This window comes from Mastigoproctus giganteus, chromosome 8 (assembly GCF_048544385.1).
Source record: "Mastigoproctus giganteus isolate SK-2022 chromosome 8, ASM4854438v1, whole genome shotgun sequence".
NCBI lineage: Eukaryota > Metazoa > Arthropoda > Arachnida > Uropygi > Thelyphonidae > Mastigoproctus > Mastigoproctus giganteus.
In genome coordinates, this window is record NC_143582.1 from 56,042,713 (window position 1) to 56,067,189 (window position 24,477).

Here is a 24,477-nt window from a genome sequence, read left to right on the forward strand (position 1 = left end):
GGACAGCCATGGGGAACGAAAATTTGTCCGTTAGAGAGAAGTGCCCGTTAACAAGAAGTCTGAGGGAGAAAAAAAAAAAGAAAGAAAGAAAAATCGTTAAATGTTTAATGTAAAATTAAATTAAAATATATACAGATTTTGAACAATATTTTTGTAAATAATATACAATTACATACACAAGAGATAAAGAAAAATCGTTAAACGTTTAATGTAAAATTAAATTAAATTATATACAGATTTTGCATAATATTTTTGTAAATAATATACATACAATTGTGCTATGCATATTATGACTTTATCTTAAGAAAAATACATACAGTAATCACTTATTTTCTTCTGCACCTTCTTCCGGCTGATAATTTTGTTTTCAACATTTGTTTGGAGTGAAGAAACCATCGAAAGTCCTTCAGTACCTTCTTCAGCGGTAAAAAACATTTTTAAACGATTGATTTGTATGAGTGCTTCTTTTTATTTTCATCGGTGGTTCGTCGTTAATATGTTTTTCGACAGAATGACCTCCTTCCATTTCTTCATCCTCATGAGGAACTTCTTGAATAATATCGATGATAATGTCGTTGATATCTAGAGCACCATCTTCTGTAGTGAGGTTCGAGTCTATATCTTTGTAGCCAGGGTTACTTGTAGCTGAAGTATCTTACATTATCAATAGATGTTGAAGTTCTTGTCCTTCTTGGTGCTCCACATTGCTGTTCACAACTTAAATTTTTGCGTTTGAGAAGCCAGACTTTACAAAACAGTTCACGACAGTTTGTTTTCTAATTGCGTTTACTGAAGAGGAAATCCATTGAATCGCATCTAGGATGCTGATTTTCTTTGCAAGGTCACTCGCACGTGTTACATCGTTCATGTTTGCAATGAGATGTCTTCAAACACGTTTTCTGTAGTGAAGTTTAAAATTTTTTAGTATCTCTTGATCCAAGGGCTGATACTCTGCAGATGTGTTTGGTGGCAGACAAACAATTTGAATGTTGGACAATTCAATGTGCGGGTGAGATGAAGCATTATCCATGAAAAGAATAATTTTTTTTTTTTGACGAATCGTGTTTTGGTTAAAGTGACTTATCCATTCGCTCATGATATCTCGTGTCATCCACGCTTTTTTATTAGACTTCCAGTCAACATTCAAAAGATTCAACTTTATGCCCTTGAAACAACGAGAATTTTGTGGTTTTCCTACAACAAGAGGTTGTTCAAAGTCTCCCAGCATATTTGTTCACAATAGTACAGTCAAGCGTTCCTTAGAAATTTTTCCGCCCTGGCACTTTTCGTTTTTTAGACTCATTGTTTTTTCAGGAAGAGCGTTAAAAAACAACCCTGTTTCGTCACAGTTGTAAATATCCTTAGCTTCAAAATCACAACATAAATCTTCCAATTTAACGGTCCACTCTGTTACAACCCCAGTATCAACAGATCCACCTTCACCATTTACAGTTTTCCAAGAAATTTTATGCCGAGTTTTGAACTTGTCTAGCCATCCCACAGAAGCTTTGAACTCATTTACTCCCATAGATTTCGCAACCTCCAAAGCCTTTTCCCTAATAATAGTCTCGTTAATGGGAATTTTTTTAGCACGTGCGCAACAAAACCACTCATACGTAACATTGTCAATTTGAAGTCCAACAGTTTTTGGGAATGATTTTTGAACCTGATCATTTCCGTGTTGCCAAAATTGTTTGAGCAGTTCATTTTTTTCCTTTAGGATATCACTTACCTGCGTCTTCCCGATTTTGAATTTTGCAGCGAGATTGCGAACACTATTTTTTTGCAGATCATACACATTAATGAGTTCGACTTTATCTTTTAAAGTTAAATGTTTACAAGAAGACAATGTGCACTTCACACGGCACTGAACAAAACTGAAAACTGAAACTCAAAAGACGAAAGGCTGACCAAATTTGACAACGAGACACAATATCTCGAAGCTGTTTACTGCTGCTCTTGAGGAAGCTTTCAGAAGATTAGACTGGTCGCAGAAAGGAGTCAATGTGAATGGAAAGTACCTAAACCATTTACAATTTGCAGATGACATTGTGGTCATAAGCCACGATCCCAAAGAATTAGAAGAAATTCTTAATCAGTTATGCACAGTTAGTAAGGATTTTGGACTAAAGATGAATATGGCTAAAAGAAAAGTAATAATGAACAAGTATGCCACAGAAAGGGACATAATGATTGAAGGAGCAGTAATTGAAAGGGTAGAGTCATATCACTACAGCTAATAACTTATCTGGACAAGTTATTAGCTGTAATAATGATAAATGGCTAGAAGTCAAGAGAAGGATAAATTTTGGATGGATAGCATTCAGGAAATATAGTCACATACTGAAGAGCAATATCCCAGTTTGTCTGAAACATAAAATAATGAACCAATGTATACTCCCCACCATGACTTATGGAAGTGAAACTTGGGCACTCACCAAAAGAATGGAAAAGAAGCTGAGAATGGAAGAATGGAACGAATTATATTGGGAATCACACTGTTAGATAAGAAGAAAAACACATGGATTAAGCAACAAACTCAAGTAAAGGACATTCTTATCAAAACTAAAGAACTAAAATGGCCTTGGGCAGGACACATATCTCGAAGACATGATGACAGATGGACTAAGAAAATAACAGAATGGTACCCAAGAGGAGAAGAAAACCTGGAAGACAACGGTGGAAATGGATAGATGAAATTCATGAGTTTGTGGGTAGTAAATGGATGGCCATTGCACAAAACAGAAGGAAATGGAAAGGCCTTCATCCTGCAGTGGATTGAAAATGACTAATGATGATCATCATCAGCATAATCTTTAATAGAAAGTTTTTTTTTTTTACAAAAAATACTAGGGGTCTTTATCTCCTGCTCGCTTCGCTTTCCAATCTTCGTGCATAGGTCATTTCCTGATTAGATATCGACCAGTGCGTTTCGCAGGTGTCTGGAATCTGTGATGTTTGATTTGCTAACATACTAATTAACACAATCAGGAAATAACCTATGTAATTATTTACCTGTGCATTTGTAGTTACGTAATTGGCCTGTCCACTTGTACCAAATGACCTGCATCCCTCTTCTCCCATTGGCTACCCCACCAAGCAGCATTCTCACGGTCAAATAAATACACCAGGAGGAAAACTTTTTTAATGTATAGAGAGATGTATAAATCATATAAAAATTAAACAATACTGTGCTTGACAATGACATGTGCATAGTAAGGAAATATTAACAATATTCTTTACAACAAATGTAAATTATAATTATTTAAGAGAAACAAATTAGACTCCAAATGAATACAGAAGACCAGTATAGTCTTTACAAACAACAGCAGTGATACAGAGATACCAGGGTACAAGCAAAATAACAAAAGCATTTGTAATACTGGAGCATATCCTGTATTTCGATATACATGGAAAGAGACAATGAATCAGACACATCAGTCATCAGCAGTTACGTGCCACAAAGAAAAACCTTGATAAATAACTACACAAGCTGATCATGTTATCTCTAGCAATCAAATGTACACTGCCATATAAGAGTGACATTCTACTACATAGCCAATGCAGTGTGATTTTCATGTCTTTATTCAGAATCTTCTAGACTTGAGCAATTTAAATCCATACCCAGAAAATTACACTCAATGCCTCCTGTGATCTTTCAGCAGAAGGATCATAGAAGAATTCTAACAATCTTCAGCTCAAGAAAGCTCCGGGCTCTGATGACATTTCTCCACTTATTCTTAAAACCTGCTCCTGTTCTGTGTCACCTTTTTATACTTTCTTATTTCACTGGTGTTTTTCCTTATGCTTGGAAATCTGGTCATATCCATCCATATCCTAAAAAATGGATGGTGACAAATCTCTCTCCTTCTTGCTCTCTCTCTCTCATCTAATTAATGCCCCATTACATTTACCTGTATTCTTTCCAAAGTAATGGAAAAATATATCAACTGACAACTCAAACTATATAGTTTGGTTGATTATCAATATGGATTCCATCAGTGTTGATCCACAGGTGATATGTTACTCATCTTTGGGCAAATTCAATAGAAAGGTTTGCTGAAACTCAAACAGTTGCGCTTGACATTTCTAAGGCCTTTAATCATATCTGAGCATAAAGGTGGTAGTAGTAGTAGTGGCATGTGATGCAAGAAAGCAAGTGTATGAGCTTATGCAGCATCAGCCAAAAAAAAAAAAAAAATCACACCATTCCTGTGAAATGCCTGTCCAGTTCCTCCTTAAATTTATTCAAGCTATCAACTTCCACAATGACAGATGGAAGTTTGTTCCAGAAATTAACCACCCGCTGGCTAAAGGAAAATTTCCGCACATCTATTCTACATCTGTCCTTTCTTAATTTAAATTTATGCCCCCTTAGGTTTGTAATCTAAACAAGTGGAAGGGTCCCATCAGAATTCAGCGTGCTCAACCCATTCAAGGCCTTATACACCTCAATCAGATCACCACACAGGTGCCTAGTCTCCAGCCACTGCAATTTGCAGAACTTAAGCCTCTCTTGGTAAGAGGATCCCTTCATTCCCCTCACCAATCTTGTTGCCCTTCTCTGTACACACTCCAGTAAATCTACATCCTTCCTAAAATGAGGCCTCCAGACCTGTACGCAGTACTCAAGGCATGGCCTGACCATTGCTTTATACACAGGGACAATCACCTCCTTTTCCCTACTAGCAAAATTCCTATATATCATTGACAAAACCCCATGACCTGCCTGGGCAGCCTGTCTGCATTGCTCAGAAAATTTCATATCTGACTGCACAATTACTCCCACGTCTTTTTCATTTTCTACTACCTTAAGTGTAGTACCACACAGTTGGTACGTTTCTCTGGGGTTACTTCTACCCATATGTAGTACTTTGCATTTGTCAAGGTTAAACTTCAGTTGCCACTTCTTAGCCCATCTGCCCAAATTATCTAGATCCTGTTGCAGTAGCACTCTGCTATTACTGTCGTTAACAATCCTGCCAACCTTGTATCATCTGCAAACTTCAACGTTAAGCCTGATATACCTTCATCAATATCATTGATAAATATACAAAACAACAGTGGACCCAACACCGAACAATGTGGGACTTCACTAATAACATTAGTCCACGAAGAACAGCACCCATTGATTACCACCCTCTGTCTTCTCCCACTTAACCATCCTTTTATCCATTGTAGCAACTTACCCTTAATACCATTCTGCTCCAATTTGAACAACAGTCTTCCATGCGCAACAGTGTCAAAAGCTTTCCTGAAATCCAAATATATGATATCAAAATTATTTTTTGCATCCAATTCCTTTGTAACCACATCATAATATCCTATCATATTTGTCAGACAAGACTTTCCCTTAACAAACCCATGCTGTGTCTGAATTATTGCTGCAGTCTTGTCTAGATGATCCTGCAATGCATCTTTAACCAGTGACTCCATTATTTTACCAGGAACAGAAGTTAAACTAACTGGTCTGTAATTACTCGTGTCACCCTTCAATCCCCCTTTGTGAATTGGGAATACATTTGCACATCTCCAGTCCGTGGGAACCTCCTCTGAGTCCAAAGATGCTCTCATAATTATGGCTAAGGGTTTGCTTAGTTGCTTAGCCACCTCCTTTAATATAACTGGATAGATCCCATCCACCCCAGGTGCTTTTCTTATGTTTAACTTCAACAATTTCTCCTCCACTTTGCTCTCAGTAATTACAGAATCATTAAGTATCTTGCTACAATTTGATAACCTTCTGCCATTTTCAAACCTTAATAATTCCTCATGTGTGAATGTAGATGCAAAATATTCAGTTTGTTTGCAATCTGAGCAGAATCATCAAGAGTCAAACCATCGATGTCAAGTGGACCAATCAGATTCATTCCCTTCCTTTTAGAGTTTATATAAGTAAAGAAATCCTTGCTGTTTTTCTTAGCATCTTTTGCCAAGGATTTCTCGTAATCTGCCTTCGTCTGCCTAACCTCGTTTGTGACCTGATTACAGACTTGCTTATATCTGCCATAGGCTTCTGAGTTGCTTGATAATTTATATGCATCCCCATGCATTTTTCTTCTCTGTTACGAGTCTCATTAGTTCATTAGATAACCATTTAGGCCTAAACCTTGAACAATATTTCTTAATAGGTATGAAACTTTTAGTAGCATCCACGATTAATTCCTTGAATGCTTCCCACTTAGAATTTACTGTTGGTAACATCGTCAGTTGATCCCACTGTACAGAATTTAAAAACTTTCTGAGACCACTGTACTCACCTTTACAGAAGCAAAAACCCTTTCCTTTACCCCTGATGGTAATTAAATCTTTAAGTAAATGCCACATCAGTACACTGTGATCACTGCCACATAGCGGTTCCTTTATCTGAAAATTCTTAATACATGAACGATCACTGCTGATAACCAGATCAAGAGTATTACTCTCTCTGGTTGCCTCTCAAACATGCTGTTGCAGAAAACAATCATCCAATAAATCCACAAAAGTCTGACTAGTGTGTGAGTGACCAACCCAGAAGTTCCAGTCAATATCTGGGAAGTTACAATCCCCCATTATAAGACATTCTGATTTACTAGCCCACTCTCTTTCTCTGTACAATTGTTCATTGTACTCATTCGAGTCATTAGGCCTATAACACAATCCTACTCTTATTTTTGCTTTCGCAGTGCTTATCTCACACCAAACTGACTCAACAGTGCACTGTTCATCTATATCTACTGGGTGCACTTCTTTTGATTTTATGTTTTTCTTAATTAACAGCATAACACCTCCTCACTTTCTATCCTGTCTATCCTTTCTGTACACATTGTACTTCCAAAATTCCAGTTCTGCATTCCTTATATCTGTGTGACACCACGTCTCTGCTATCCCAACAATATCCACCTTTGATGTCTTGACCAACACTTCAAATTCTTCAAAATTATTTACTATACTTCTAGCATTGGTATACATGCTCCTCTTCCTAGTTACCCTAACACATCCCATATACCCACCTATTTCACGCTGACTGCCATCTGTACCTGAAACCCCCAACACCCCTCGCTCCAGGTCCCTACTTATTCTAATAGAAGTTGTGCAAGAATCACCTTCATCTCTGCCTGCGGCTAATGTTAAACTATTAGTCCTTGTATCCCCCCAAGATATCAGTTTCCCGACCCACCTAACACTGCCTCGATAGCATCAGCAAATATTCTCGCACCCTTTCTATTTAGGTGTATCCCATCCCTGTAGAAGCAGTCTCTCCTGTTAACAAGTACAGACCAGGCTGAAAAAAATTGTATCCCTTGAGCCTTGCACAATCTTTCCAGGGCCGAATTGATCGACAAGGCTCTCATCATATACTCCATCCTATCGTGTCTGGGCAGAATTGCAGACACTTTCAAATTCAACTCTAATTCTCGGCTTTTGTTCAACAGTGACCTGTACTTGTTAAGTAATTCTGCCGGTCTCCTACTCTTAATATCATTAGTGCCAACGTGTACAACTATATCACCTTTTGTGCCCTTAAAAGATGATATCCGCTCTACAACGTCATCAACCTTTGCCCCAGGCAGACATACCCTGGTCCAGTTCCACCTATCCTTTTTACAAAGCATGTTCCCCCTTTCCCTGACAATAGAGTCACCAACAACTACTAGTTCCTGTGGGACCAGCGCATTCTGCCTTGGGGGGTTGCCGCTGTGTTGCGTGATGACCAAGTGCAAGCTCTGGCGTTGATGTGGGCAGCTGAGAGCTTGATGGGCCCCTTAATTTAGATTCTTCGAGGGCATCCAACCTGTCCTTCAAACTCTCATATAGGCCCATAACAATGCTGAGTTGTCGCCTGATTTCCTTACATCGCGCACACACAAAGACATCCCCCGTGGCAATATCATGTTCCGTTCCAGTGAGTTCGGCAAACATTTCACAAGTTGCACATTTTTTTAGGCTGTGATGTGTTGGAGAATCGCCCCCCTCAGTTCTCCCCTGAGTCACAGCACTCCTACCACTTTGTGCCCGTTGCTTTGCTGCTCTAGTTTGGGGCATGCTATTTTAAATTAATAAGATCAATAAATTAAATTAATTAAATGTCAGTACTACACTATCTAATAGGAACAGTGAAGCATATTACTCTGTGTAATTATACGTTAGAGCTACCTAGTTACCTCAATTAAAAATTTTAATTCCCTACCACTATATACAAAAACAATGGCTGCAAGATTCGAACGAAATAACGGTTTTATGTATATTAAGTAGTAATCCACAAAAACTCTTTATCTAAATTAAAATAAAAATAATCAGCATAACTATAAGACTACGTATTAAGCACAATATAAAATAACAATTATGTAAATAAAAAGGCAAACACTTATTGCTTTTTCGGAGCGTGTAACTCACAGCTGTAATTTTTAAAGAGAGTCAGGTGTTCTAAACAGGCTCCCACCTTATACATTTCTGACTGTTTTACACAATTGGGTAAAGGAAAGATGTCAGCAAGATGTGTTATAGGCAAAGCGGTTCCGAAAAATACAATAAAAATCTCTTTAGGCAACCTGAATGGTCAAGCAAAAGCAAAGGTATCATTACATGTGATTTTAGTTATAGAATGAAATCATAGACATGCAGTAAACACACATTGGGAGTAGTTGTTTGATGACTGCCATTTATTTCAACACTAGAGAAAGCAGGGGGGGAGTCAAATATCCTTGACCTAGTTCTCATCAAGAATGTTGTTTAGATTCTTGGTATTGTTTGATACTGTTTGTATCAAAAATGTGACTGTTCAGGAAGTGATAGCAGGAGGTGACTGTAAAGTATCAAATAGGTCAGGGCTTTAATTACAGAAAGAAGACTTACGATGCTATATAGCTATTACTATATGTTTTTTGATATTTAAAGGATTCATTCTGAAGGATATAAACACATTTTTTCCACTTGAGGAGTACCAAAAAAAAAAAAAAAAAAAAGGATGCCAAGAGAGCAGAAAGACAACTGAGCAAAAGAAAAAAATTGTGGGAGAGTTACAGGCTGTGTAACATTGCTATCCATAATAATTATAAACAAATATGCAATAAAACCCATAGGTAAGACTTACAAAAGATGAGCATGAAAAATCATTGAAGCAAGTTGAGATCAGGGAAAAATTCTATTCGTATATGAATGCCAAAAAGCAGAGTATAATTTAAAAAGGTCCTGTACAAGATCAATCTAGTTTCAGCTAGATTAATAATCTAGCTGAAATGTCAGCTGAACAGGTATTTTGCAACGATCTATACTACTGAAACCACATTAGTAATACAAGAAATAACAAAATTGAGTTGAACTGCTGCAAAATAAGTGATATATAATGATATCAGAGAAGTGCTTATCTTAAAAGCTACTGAGGCTGAGGAGATTGTAAAGCTGAAGGGGTGGATGGTGTGCACAGAATTATATTGAAAAAGGCAGCAAGTGAGTACATCTAACCATTAGTAATCCTAATGAGATAAAAAGCAGGGATTATTTCTTTGGACTGCAGAAGTGTCATATTTTCCCAGTGCATAAGAAAGGAGCTAAAGAAGTGATAGTCACTTACAGACCAGTGAGGTTGACTTCTGTAGGGGTAAGATTATGGAGTTTATGGTTAAAGATGCTATACAGCTGACCATCTTCACAAGGGGAACATCCTAAGTGGATCTTGATGTGGTTTCTTGAAGAAAAGATCCTGACTGGAAAATTTAGTAAATTACTATGACAAGGTTATAAAGTAACTGAATGCAAGAACCAACTGTATGCAAGATGCAAGAAACAAACAGGGCTCAAGTGCATAGAATTACCTTGTTTATCTTCCTAAATGATAATGATGAAGGAATATTGGGAGAGCTGTCAAAGTCTGCTTACAACTTCAGATACATTTAAAGGTTGTTTAAAGCAACATAGCTTGGTTCTGGAACTAGGCTATGTGGTTTCAAAAGGATTTGGGCCAATTGTAATTATGGTATGAAAAATGGTGGCTAAAGTTTAACACTATCAAGTGGAAGTGTATTGCACTTCCACTTGACGAGAACAGAAACCCAAGCCTAGTGTACAGACTGGGAAAGGAATTAAAGGACGTTCAGGGTGAGAAAGAGCTAGGGATAACAACACAGAATGACATTAATTTCAACATGTAGTATAAACAGGTGAAAAAAAAGCACAATGTTCTATGATTTATCAAAATTTTTCAAGTAGAGAAGAGGAGAAGGAAGATATTATCCTTTTCTATAAGATGATGGTAGATTACACTTAGAATATTGTATCCAGGTCTGGAGACCACATCTAGAGAAGGTGCAAAGTATGGCAACTAAATTAGTGAAGAGTAGAGTACTAAGCAGAACAGTTTAGAAGATATGGTCTGCATAGCTTAGAAACTAGACACCTTAATATAATAAATGCAAGAGGAACATTCTCACTGGTAAGTGAAACAGAACTAGGGTTGCAGCTATAAAATCTCAGAGAGGAACAGTAGAATAAACTAGGATCATATATCATTTTCCTTGGGCAGCATGCTGTAGAATATTGGAATAAACTGCCTGCAAGGGTAGTAAGGAAGAATTGGATAGGCACTCTTTGATAATGATAATAATATGAGGTGTTTTTTTTTAGCATATATGAATAAGTTTGCTTCCTTTCATCATTATGCCATTTTAATACTCATACTAACATTAGGTTCTATAAAGTTTATGATAATCTTGTTTACACAGAGAAGAACTCTTTATTGCACACACCGTACACAATACTTCATAATGCAATGTAATAAACAAGGATGAGATAGGAGAAAAAAAACAATATATTGCTAATTATACAGGTGTGGGATTAAACATTGGAGAAAAAAATTATAAATTTACATATGAAAATATATACACAACAGCAGGTTATCAAGTTAAATTATTCTCCAAGGAGCAGGTTCTAATGTCCTATGCCGTAGTCCTGAGAAGGAAGTTGATGGCGTAAATTCTGCCTATATTTTTTATCAACTGCAAACTTGTTGAGGTCGCTGTCCAAGGCATGATTGAACTGCAGCATTTGCATGGGTAAGAACTACTCGGATAACTTTAACTGGTTTGGGGTGGCCTAAAGGACTCGATTGATCCCTAAGGCTTGGTACTGAGATTCTCCATCCGCAGTTAGCCCAGAAGCCTGGTTCCGAAATGATGCCAACCATTTTTACAGCAAAAATGAGTCTTCTCTCATGGACAACGACGGAAAGATGTCTGATGTTTAGAGCTGCTGCCATCTGGGTGGTCCTTGGTGCAGGGGAAAGCCAAAATTTCCATATGGCCCACTTCAGTAGCCAAAATTAGCCCGCGAAAATCTGTCTCAGATGCATTGTGGCAGTTGAGATCCAGACTTCTGTGCCATAAAGCATGGCCAAATAGACATGTCTTAATATATCTGCACCCAACAGCCTGGTCATGGACATGCATAAGCTGTTGCTTAAGCATCCACCGGAGTCGACAGAACATTATTTGCAGGTGGTCTATGTGCGTAGAAAGGAGAGCTTCTGGTCAAATATAACGCCCGGATCAGTGTGTTGATGAACAGTAGAAATTGGGGATCTGCTTAGATTGGGTTGCATCTTTGTTGGGTTCCGTTTGAGCGAGAAAGTCAACTGTTTTGATTTCTTGGGATTGATGTGAGGCCGAAACCAGAGAGAAGGCCTCAAGATTTTGGATTTTCTGAAGGATTAAGGCATTTGTGTAGTCAGTGGTGTCTCCAGGGTTGATAGCAGTGAACAGCTTTGTATCATCAGCGAAGGTGACAATATCAGCTCGGCCCGTCATGAAAGGCAGAAGAATAGCTGAGAACAAGATACCAGAGAGGACCCCACCACATGGAACTCCAGCTGTAATAGTTCTGGTGTAGTGTCGATTGCTATTGTGAACAATAATAGTCCTGTTCTCAAGCATTCATGAAGATGGTTCGTGGTCCATGAAGATTTTATTGTGATTCAGTGTCCAGGCTCCCCACCTGCCACAGAGCCCAAGGGGATGCCTATTACCCAGCAGGCAATAAATGCACTTGGGAGTGGGATGGCAGGCTACCCAGATACCCTACCCACATCTCTGCCAGCCTAAATCCTGTCCCTTGGACTATGAGGATAGGAATACAATAGTTCTCCCCAGCAAATTTTGCCAGCCAGGTGGCATTATGAAGTAGCCGGGTGGGGAAGTGTAATACTTCGCAATATTATAAAATTTTCTGTTATTTATAAATGTGTCTTAAGCGATCCAGAGCAAAAATTATTATTGATTGAGATTGGTGAGCAGTACCACAGGTACTGCAAAAATCACTTAACTTTAACTGACAACCGGGCGATTTTAATCACCGGGTGGTCAGTTAAATTCACCGGGTGGTGCACCCGTTCGATAGGTCCTTGGGAGAACACTGGAACATAGCACTGATATGGCTGACTCTTACAGGAAAACCCACTAGCTGACTGAACCTGTATGAAGCATTCTGGGACCACACATATTATTGAAGCAGAGGTCAAAGTGGTGTAATGAAGCTGTGCCCTAAACCCACAGGATCTCCTTTGCAAGTTTCCATAGGTTACTGCACACAGCAAACAAACCATGGTGTTAACCTGCAACATAGGCTGTGGGTGCTGGATCCTACTGATGCTAATCTGGAAGACCAGCACCATCGATGGGAGGTCGCCTCACCATATACAGATGCCAACATTGAGGGACATGATGAACAGGGGAAATGATAAGGCTTTGAATGGTTTGAGCAAGCTTAATGCTGATGGGATTCTTCTTGCTCTGATTGCACACTTGAGGGGGATTAAATTCAAATTGAGGAAAGACAGTTGTAGAATAGATGTGTGGAAATTTGCCTTTAGCCAGTGAGTGGTTGATTGCTGGAACAAAGTTCCATCTGTTGTGGAAATTGATAGCGTAAATAGATTCAAAGAAGAACTGGACAAATTTCTCAAGCAAATAGATAGGCGAAATGGGAAGTTTTTTTTTTTTTTTTTTTTTTTGGATGATGCAATATAAGCTTGCTTTCTTGCATCATATGCCACTACTAATGCTAATGCTAACAGAGAAAAGCCATCCAGCCCAACAGAAGATTTGTTGGAAAGATAGTTAATCATATTCTTTAGAACTCTGCAACTAAGATAATCCCTTTTGGTGTTTTCCTATTTAAAATGTTGTTGTTTGTTATTTGGTTTTTAGGAGCATTAACAACTAAGGCCATAGTGCTCCGGGGATATGCGGTGGTCACGGGCTCGAACCCCAGTCTAATCAAGAAGCATGTGCTACGCACTGCTGCTGCTCCTGCCCACCTGGCTACGGAGGCGCCTCCTATTTAAAAGAAATTTTTGGAGGTATGATGGAATGTTTGGGTATCGTGTATCTCAAAATACTTCTTTTTCAACTGTTATCTCTAAATTTGATTTACAAGGATCCATTTATATGGCTTCAGTCTTTTCTGAATTCATTTTTGATGCATTTCTCTTTTTGTTCTTAAAAACCATGCTTTCTTTTTTACATAATCAGTATTCTTTATCAGTACTGATAATTAGTGTGATAGGTCTCTTTCTATCATTTATATGCTTTCTGGTTTCATCTAGAGGCTTCCTTCATATTTCTGCTGAAGCATGGCTTGGTTCTTGAAGTGAGATGAATTCATTTTGAGACCATTTCCTTTGCTGTAAGTTTCAGCTTATCAGAGATTAAGTGAAGGGCTTCATCAGGTGGCTTAGATTAATATCTTGTTTAAGATATATCAGTAAGTATGCTCATTTCTTGCTCTCAACCAGCCCATGGTGGAGATTTATCAAAGTATGTTGCAGAATTTTTAAAACAGGGAAAATTCAAATGTTATAGGTTGCAGTGTTGTTGTTTGGTTTTTAGGAGCATTAGCAACTAAGACCATATTGCTCCGGGGATATGCGGTGGTCATTCCCTGACCTTTCTGCATCCTCCGTATTTGGTGGTCACAGGCTCAAACTGCAGTCTAATCAAGAAGCGTGTGCTACGCACTGCTGCTCCTGCCCACCTGGCTATGGAGGCACCTATCGGTTGCGACAGAGCTGAATTATAGTTAAGTTGAACTATGATTATATCCATAATTTCTGACATAAAAGATCTAATTGCTACAATCTCATAGTTCAGTGGTTCTTAACCTTTTTTTGGCCGAGGTTGGAAGTTTGGCAAGGTTCTCACATACCCCCCCCCCCTAAGATTATCATAGGCATAGAATCCTAATTTGATTTTTCATTTTTCGTTTTTTTTTGCATCTGTGTACTGTAGTACTGTATTGTAGTGAAATCAAAAAATAATCGCTACTCTTAAAATTTTAAACTAAAAAAAAAAAATTAAGTACAGTGGATTCCGGTTATTTGGGCCACCGGTTAATCGGGATAGCCGTTTATTTGGGGCAAATCTTAAAAAACAGAAACCAATCGAGAAAATAGCCAGGGTTTACTTCGCTTAATTGGGAGAGCATGCCATTTAATTGGGGCAGGAGACCGCAGCACTGGAGATTACCGGGGATATGCGGTGGTCACGGGCTCGAACCCCAGTCTAATCAAGAAGCATGTGCTACGCACTGCTGCTGCTCCTGCCCACCTGGCTACGGAGGCGCCTCCTATTTAAAAGAAATTTTTGGAGGTATGATGGAATGTTTGGGTACGATTGTCTCCGAGCTTTGTAACTCATCACTCCGTTTTCACTTGCGCATATTGTGTTACTTGCAATTTGTGTGCCGTGTTCTTTATTATTGATTGCTTATCTTTTTGCTGTTTTAAATTTTAACCCCGCCAACAAATGTCAGTGAACAGAAATGTCAACTAGTTCGTATGTACATATTACAGTACGTATTAATTATTCCAATTATCACATATATTCTTCCGATTTTCACGAATCATTTAATTTTTTTAATTGGTAAGGTACAAAGGGTAAATTTGTGCTTAATATATCTTTACTTTTATAGCCTGTGGATAATATTCCTCCTATTTTCGATAATTAGAATCGCTGTTTAATAGAATTAAAATTCAATTCACAAACGTGATCGCAATGACCGGCGCTTACTGCACATCATATAGTGAACTTTACTTTACTATGTTGAGTTCGTCATAACGTGATTTGATTGTACAGTGAACCAATTGTATTTGAATCAAGTGTACATCGTATTTTTAACTATTTACATGAAACTTCGGATAATTGGGGCAGCCGCTTAATCGGGCCAAAATGCACTAGTCCTGATGTGTCTCAAATAACCGGAATGGACTGTATTATTAAGACTCCAAATTAAAAAATAGACTTAACTCAGCGAATCTAAACGAGAGACCTGCTGTGGCAGATTTTTCAGTGATTTTGCTGAAATCAGATGTCAAAGTTGATAATTGACAGTGAATGTCTGCTGAAGCATCAGATCTGTTTCTCTATTTTGATTTTGTCTCACAATATTTGGCAAACCCACATTCATATAAATAAGTCATCACAAATGGCAAAGTTTATGAACTGCTTTGTCTGCCATATTAGGGAAAAGGTCCAACAAACTAGCCCATAACGAAAACAGTACAGTGGAACAGACAGACAGTACAAAGACAAAACTACCAGAATAGTGTTATATTTAAGCTACTAGATTTCACATAATTGATGATTTCTATTAGTGTCTTAAAAAATCTTTCGGTTTTGCAGGTATGTTTTTTCACACACAAATTTTCCTTGTGGAGTAAACAGTGAATACTTCAACAGGAGGGTGTGCTACTACCTTGATTCTCATAATGGGACCCTGCATAGCCTTGGCATCGTCAATAAGTGTATTAACATCATCATGTTAATACACTTCTTACAGTGGAGTTAATGAGCACCAAAAAAAGCTCTCAATTTTTTTAAAAATATCAGTTCCTGTTGTAGTGATTTTCAAATCGTCACAGCTAAGAATGTCTTTGTACAGCACAGCTCCAATTTCACTCCTGCGCTGGAGATGCAATTAACAGGTATCACACATATACAGCACAGCTAAGCTACTGATATCAGTGTTCTCATTGAGTTTCTAGGTAAAATAAGGTCACAACTTAAGTTTACAAATGAGTTCATTGAGAAGAGTGGGTGAGCAAAGTAAAATTCTTCTTTTTACAGTGTCATTAGAGAGCAGCACCAGTTTTATTTTTGCTGATTTGTGTGGTCCGAATATTGTCACACATAGGTCATTAGCGAATGGCTTTATCAAATTTTTACCAATAGTGTGGGCCTCTCCTTGATATGCAATGTGATAGCTCACTTTCAGTGAGACTTCTAATAATTCTTCTTTTATAACTCAAATACAGATTTCACCAATGAAGTATTTTTTTATGTAATACTTCATCATCTCTTTGAAATAAGCAATGGACCTACCGTTCAAGTCTCAATGATTTCTTTCAAATGTCTCATCAACAGAGATGATTTCATATAGTTATTGCTGAGTTTCTGTTTACATATTAAACACTGAGGGATTTGATTCTGCTCATGATAATGGAAGTCATATATATCACGATAACAGAAGCCATATTTCAAATATTCATTTTGATAATGTCGTCATTTTTTTTGCTTATCTGGAGCTGATTTGCTCATACATGGACTTGGTGAATGGTCACCATTATACTTGCCACTTGGTCTGTCATACTGAGGTGTTCTCGATTCGTCTTTGCATCTTTTCTCCAGATTTTCTGTTCTTTCCATGGAATCTACCTTTCTCTTTGTTTCTCTTACTAAAAATTTAACCATTACTGGATGGTGTGAAATAAAAATTAAAAATAGTTACGCAGAAACACCACCAAGTTGCTCCAGCACAACCTCACAACTCAAAGTGTTTCTGCAACTCATACGAGGGGTATCAAAAAGTTTGTATTCTGACCTAGATAAAACATCAGTAGGAAGATGGCGTTTTTAAATAAGTTGTCTACATATTCAATAACTAACATGTGAAATTTCATTCCTGTAGGTGATCGTACAACAGAGATGGAGATCAGAATCTGAGGAAAGATGCTATGGTTGACAAAGTGGAGTATTGTGCAGTGATCAAGTTCCTGCATTTGCAGGGCAAGAAAGCTCAGGAAATTGATGAAGAAATGAAAGCTATATATGAGCAGAATTATTCATCCTATGACACTGTAAAAAAGTGGAAACAGGAGTTACAGTGCAGTCGTACATGTGTCTTTGATGAGACACGAGAAGGATGGCCATCAACAACCACAGACAGTGAGATGGTTGCAAGGGTTGAGTGGATGGTGCTGAGTGACAGACGTGTGACAATTCATTTCATCGTAAATGCAGTGGGAATTAGTTATGGGTCTGCTCACAGCATTTTACATGACCATCTGCACATGTCTAAGGTCTCTGCACAATGGGTTCCAAGATTGCTGATGCCTTTGCAGGAGCAATGTCGAATGCAATGTTCTCGTTAACTGTTGGATTTATGTAATACAGATGTTGAGAACTTTTTTGATCAGTTGGTGACAAATGTCAGGTGTACCAGTATGATCCGGAGACTAAAGACAGGAAGCACATCACTTGCTCACCTCCCAAAAACCTAAAGATCACTATATCTGTGAAGAAGATGATGATGTCTGTGTTTTGGGCAAGAAAAGGGGTTATCCTGACAGATTACCTACCTCATGGTTCCACACTTACCTTACTTTAGAATACTACAGAATTCTTTTGAAAAAGTTACATGATGCTTTGAAAAGGCATGGAATGTAAATCAACAGTGTCAGTCTACTGTCAGATGATGCACCACTTCACATGGCCATTGCTACCACCAACTTTGTTGCCCAGTGCGGCTTTGAACTACTGCAGCAACCACCCTATTCTCCTGACCTAGCATCATCAGACTTCTTGTTTTGAGAATTGAAGAAACCATTGCACGACACCGCTTTGATTCGTCTCAGGAAGTCATCAATGAAGTGGGATCGTGGTTTGAGGCAAAAAGTGTGGACTTAGAATTAGTTGAGGCATATGACAAGAAAGCAAGCTTATACAGTAAAAAAAAAAAAAAAATCTTCCCATTTCACCCATCCGGTCACTCCAAATTTTTGTCTAGTTCAGCCTTCAATTTATTTAAGATATCAACTTCCACAACAACACATAGAAGCCTGTTCCAGCAATCAACTATGCACTGGCTAAAGGCAAATTTCCACACATCTATTCTACAATTGTCTTTCCTCAATTTGAATCTATGCCCCCTCATGTTCTTAACCTGAACAAGAGGAAGAATCCCATCAGCATTCAGCTTGCTCAAACCATTCGAGGCCTTATTTATACACCTCGATCAGATCACCTCACAGGTGCCTAGTCTCCAGCTGCTTCAACTTGCAGAACTTAAGCCTTTCTTTGTAAGTGCACCCCTCTGTTCCTCTCACCAATCTTGTTGCCCTCCTCTGTACTTGCTCTAGCAACTCTACATCCTTCCTAAAATGAGGCCTCCAGACCTGTATACAGTACGCAAGGTGTGGCCTGACCATTGCCTTATACAAAGGGATAATCACTTCCTTGACTCTGCTAGCAAAATTCCTATATATCATTGATAAAACTCCATGACCTGCTCTTGCAGCCCGTCTGCACTGCTCAGAGAACTTCATATCTGAATGCATGACTACCCTCAGGTCTTTTTCATTCTCCACCTCCCTGAGTGTAGTACCACACAGTTGGTACGTTTCCCTCGGGTTATTGCTACCCATAGGGAGTACGTTGCATTTTTCAATGTTAAACTTCAGTTGCCACTTCTCGGCCCACCTAACTTTTCTAGATCCTGTTGCAGTAGCATACTGTCTTTACTGTCATTAACAACCCTGTCAACCTTTGTATCATCTGCAAACTTGCACATTAGGCCTGTTATATCTTCAGCAACATTATTGATAAATACTGCAATACCCCGACTTACGCGAACTCAGAGATACGTGGTTCTTGATTTTTTTCGTTTGGTGTATATCTAAAATTAGCTTACCAGTGATTTGGAAGTCAAATCATAAAGCTTGGGTGACAGCTTCCGTTTTTGAGGACTGGTTTGGTCACCACTTCATACCCGAAGCCGAACGTTATTGCAAGTCTAAACAGATTCCATTTAAAGTGATGCTCCTTATTGACAATGCAGCCGGTCACCCTCCTGCCACCCTAATTAATTTTGACCTACGTGTGAAAGTTGTGTTTTTGCCTCCAAACACAACCAGCTTGCTTCAACCGATGGACCAGGAAGTCATCAAAACATTCAATGCTTACTACACGAGGCATTCGTTTGCACGTCTGAATGAAGCTATGAGACAAAATAGTGAGATATCTGTTAAAGACTTTTGGAAACAATTCAATGTTTTAGATGCCGTAAGAATCACTGAAGAATCTCGGGATGAAATTCACAAAAAAACATTGAATGGTGTCTGGAAGAAACTTTGTCCGTTTTTTTTTCAAAAAGAGATAAAACAATGCCAGAAACTGATCATGTCGCTCATGTGATAGAAGAAGTTGTTAATCTTGCCAAGCAATTAGATTTGGAAGTTAATGGTGATGATGTCAACGAGCTGTTGGATTCACATAGTCAGGAGCTGACAATGAATGAGCTCATAGATATGCGTGAGCAAAATGTCACTGGAGTATCAGACACTTCAGACCCAGTTCCACCAGAAAAGCACATGACAATTGCAAGCTTGACAGGTCTCAGCTCAATTGAAAAGGGCTTAAAAATTTTAGAAAACATAGACTCCAATGAAGAACACTTTATAGCTACAAAGCAAGGAATAAAAAAATTATTAGTTTGCTACAAAGAAATTCTGTATCACCTCTGCGTGAAAAAAAGAAGGCACTCTGTCATCAGACGAATTTGTTAGATTTTATGAAGCCATCGACCTCGAAATGACTTTTTTACGTAACTCATTTATTTTTTTAATACATATTTTGTATTAATATGTATAAAGAACTGCAATTTTATTAAATATTTTTCTTCTAAACTAGTGTTTTTGTTAGTCCTTGGTCCCAATTAAACAAAATTTATATGTATTTAAATGCAAAGTTGTACCCTGACTTACGCGAATTCGACTTAAGCGATTTTCGTCGGACCCACCTATCGCGTAACTTCGGGGTATTACTGTATACAAAACAACAATGGGCCCAGCACCAAACCCTGGGGAACTCCGTTAATAACATTAGTCTACGTAGAGCAGTGTCCATTGATTACCACTCTCTGCCATCTCCCACACAACCATCCCTTTATCCATTGCAGTAACTTGCCCTTAATGCCATACTGCTTCAATTTGTATAGCAGTCTTCCATGTGCAACAGTATCAAAAGCTTTCCTGAAATCCAAGAATATGATATCAAAATTATTTTTTGCATCCAGTTACTTTGCGACCACATCATAATATCCAATCAAACTGGTAAGACAAGACTTCCCCTTAAAAAACCCATGCTGTCTGAACTTTTACTTTTTGCTGTCTTGTCTAGGTGATCCTGTATCACCTCTTTAACCAGAGACTCCATTATTTTCCTCAGAACAGAAGTTAAACTAATAGGTCTATAATTACTTGTGTCACCCTTTGAACCCCCTTTGTGAATTGAGGATACATTTGCACATCTCCAGTTCATGGGGACCTCCCCTGACTCTAAGGATGCTCTTATAATTATGGCTAAGGGTTTACTTACTTCCCTTGCTGTCTCCTTCATTATAACTGGATATGTTCAATCTGCCCCAGGTGCCTTTTTTATGTTTAACTTCAACAATTTCTCCTCCACTTTGCTCTCAGTTATTACAAAATCACTTAGCTCCCTGTTAGAGTTTGATAAATGATAAACTTCTGGCATTCCCCTCATTGAATAACTCTTCATGTGTGAATGTAGATGCAAATACTCATTCAGTTTATCAGCTACTTGAGCAGGATCATCAATAGTATATCTGATTCATCCCTTTCCTTCTAGAGTTTACATAAGTAAAGAACTCTTTGCTGTTTTTCTTTGCGTCTTTTTCCAAAGATTTCTCATAATCTGCCTTCGCCTGCCTAACCTCCTTTGTGACTTGATTACAGACTAGTTTATATATGCTGTAGGCTTCGGTGTCGCCTGATAATTTATATGCATCCCATGCATTTTTATTTTCTGCCACAAGCCTCATTAATTCATCTGACATCCATTTAGGCCTGAACCTTGAACAGTATTTCTTAGTTGGTATGAAAAGTCTAGTAGCCTCCAAGATTAAGCCCTGAAGGCTTCCCATTTAGAATTCATGTTGGTAACATCATCGATATAGAATTTAACTGTATGTTAAATTCTATACTGGTATTCCTGTAGGTAAATGAACAATCTGTGCGAGGTCATTAGTAATTGCAAAAGCCTCAGCATCTCGACCAGCTGGGTCGGTGAGACTAGAAAATGGAAGCCAGCTGGAGTTGTGAACATTAAAATCACCAAGGAAAATTAACTCACTGTTAGTGGCACCTCCGTAGCCAGGTGGGCAGGAGCAGCAGTGCGTAGCACACGCTTCTTGATTAGACCGGGGTTCGAACCCGTCACCACCAAATACGGAGGATGCAGAAAGGTCAGGAAATGACCACCGCATATCCCAGAGCAATATGGCCTTAGTTGCTAATGCTCCTAAAAACCAAATAACAGTAAGGATGCAATCAGAATTTAGTTTACTCAATCCATTTAAAGCCTCCAACGCTTCAAAGTATCCTCATAGATGCCTAATTTCCAGGCACAGAAATTTGCAAAACAGAGTATTTCTTAGTAAGAGCAGCCTTTTCTTCCCCTTACTAATCTTATTATTCTTTGCTGCACCTGTTCCAACGGATTCACATCCTTCCTAAAATGAGGCTTCCAGATCAGCATACAAGATGTGGCTTTACTATTGTCTTGTACGATTACTTCCTTATCCCTGCTGGTGAGATTTCTGTATATCATAGACAAAACCCCATCAACTAGTATCAGTTCTAGTAGCCCATCTAATGTAGTCAGAGAGCTTCACGTCTGTCTTCACAATTAGCCCCCTAGGTATTTTCTAGGCATTCTCTACTATCTTGAATGTGATACCACACAATTGGTATATTATTCTGGAATTGCTGCTAATTACTGTAGTATCTTGCATTTGTCAATGCAAGCATTGACAAATACACATTCTTCTAAAGATGACCTTTTATGTCCTGATCTTGTGCTAAATTTCTAAACTTTCCTTCTTCTGAATTTTTTTGTAGTTTTATCAATTTTGTAACATGTTATTATTATTATTTTATTTGTGTCCTATAAATATCTAATTATAACTTTCTAGTATCAGTTAATATTACTAATATGAACTGTAATGATGAATTTAAAATTTACAACGTATTCAACAAATAAATAAATTGTCACGACGGAAAAATTACAGCCACAGAATTAACTGAAACTTATCATTCAACGTACATATTTTTATTTATATAACACACACACACACATGAAAGTTTTATAAATTTTGTAACATGTTATTATTATTATTTTATTTGTGTCCTATAAATATCTAATTATAGCTTTCTAGTATCAGTTAATATTACTAATATGAACTGTTATGATGAATTTAAATTTCAACTTTAACATAATACATCTTGAGTTTTGTGTGGAGTAAACCAAATGGTTTGGCTTGATAAGTTACACATTTTCTCAAGCCTGGTTTGCCTATTTTTCAGTTTGGAAAAAACTTACTTCTGGTAGAAAACTTGACTACATCCTGAAATTAACACAGTGTACTATGCAGGAAAAAAATTATAACTTTTGTTTTTTTATGATCATATCTCAGTAGACCATATATTTAAGGTGTACTCTCCATTTCAATTAAATCAAACAGGTGGTCCAGGATTTCCTGGAACGGGACGTATAAATCATCATTTTTATCTTAGTTAAGGCATGATTTTTATCATGCCTAAACCAGTATTTAATAATTTTCAAACATCGAATTAACATGAATCACAAAACAAAAATTATATAAAAACCATACCTGAAGCGTTCCTGACCTGCTGTATCCCACAACTGTAATTTTACTCTAACGCCCTCCTTTACCTCTATTAATCTGGCAAAAAAATCAACACCGACAGTTGGATCGGATACCTCTGCAAATTTACCATCTGTAAAAGCTTTTAGTAGAGTACTTTTTCCCACTGTACTATCACCAATCAGAATCAAACGAAACTGGTAGTCAAAAATAGGTTCCACCATCATTATCTTCCATTACAACGTATCCAGCAAATAAATAAATTGTCAGGACGGAAAAATTACAGCCACAGAATTAACTGAAACTTATCATTCAACGTACATATTTTTTATTTATATAACACACACATGAAAAATATTGCCTAAATCGAAGTACTTGAAGTATTAGGCTTAACGCTTTCATTCAGTGCAATAATTTCACTTCGCTTTGTTCCTATACGCCATTGCCATTTTCAAGTTCAGGAAATTATAATAACAATATCGAAATAAAACAAATACCAGGTTCATAAACAAAATACTTATTACCAAAAGCAAACTAGTAGTTCCAATTGCCAAACACACACACACTTGCTAAAGGCGGAACGCCGGTGTTGAGTCACCTCAATTCGACAATTGCCGATAGATGTCGCCGCTGTATTGCCGTTTTAGCTAGGGATGCTGGAATAACATGCTACTGAATCCTGCAGAGGTCGTTACTGCATGGCAAAGTGCAGGGATCAGAGAGAAGTGGCATTGCGCTCTTGCCCAAGACGCCAGTCCCAGGCGGAGCGAGGTTTGAGCCGTGTTCTTGATGAGTGAGGCGGTGCACATGGATGGAGATATACAGCGCGATTATGATGAGGAGTCGATGTCTTCCAGTAGGCCAACACCTTCGGCTGGCCGTAGGATACTTGGCTTCTTCGCAGAATTAGGAAAATGGTAAGTTAATCAGTACTTCTTAGTCTCTGAAGAACCACTTGTCAGGAGGCATCAGCAGCGGAGCTGATGAATAGTCTTGTACATGTAGGGGATTTGAATTACACGTGAAAATTACTAGTGCTTCGAAATGGGAAAAGATAGATAGGGAACTGTCAAATGTATATAACATTAATAACCAATTAAATGTTAAATCATTACACATGCTACCAAATGAGGAAAAAATGTTTTTTTTTTTTTTTTTTTAATTTCTTAGGATGTTAGCAACTATGTTAAATATTTCTTTAACACAATGTCTTATTTCCCACAGTGTTTACTAACTCTAATCCTCTTGCATCGCTTCGCAATGATTATTGTGACACCAAACTCAGCATCATATCACATTATTTATAATCTAAACAGACAATGTTATCTACTTTGCCAAAAGAAGCACCAAAACTTAAAGGAATGCAAGTGCAGTAAATATGCATATATGGGTGAAGAGAAGCGATTTTGATTTTACGAAATTCTATTAAAAAAAATCAGCACTGAATATTTCTTTCATTGATAACGTCTGGCGTTCTTCATTAAAAAGGCAGTTTCAATTAACATTTCTACTTATGTTATCAACACTAGGATTTTTGAAATTAGA

At 37.9% G+C, this 24,477-nt stretch overlaps 1 protein-coding gene across 1 annotated transcript in view; it reads right to left on the reverse strand.

Annotated features, from left to right (window-relative positions):
- The window catches only part of Rab39 (RAS oncogene family member Rab39), a 59,707-nt gene extending 36,187 nt beyond the window's left edge, over positions 1-23,520 (reverse strand). Inside the window, exon 1 of the mRNA XM_090379369.1 lies at positions 22,939-23,520. Within this exon, the coding sequence (XP_090235495.1) occupies positions 22,939-23,159 (221 nt within the window). The 5' untranslated portion in view covers positions 23,160-23,520. The remainder of the gene's footprint in view (positions 1-22,938) is intronic.
- Positions 23,521-24,477: the final 957 nt, after the last annotated feature.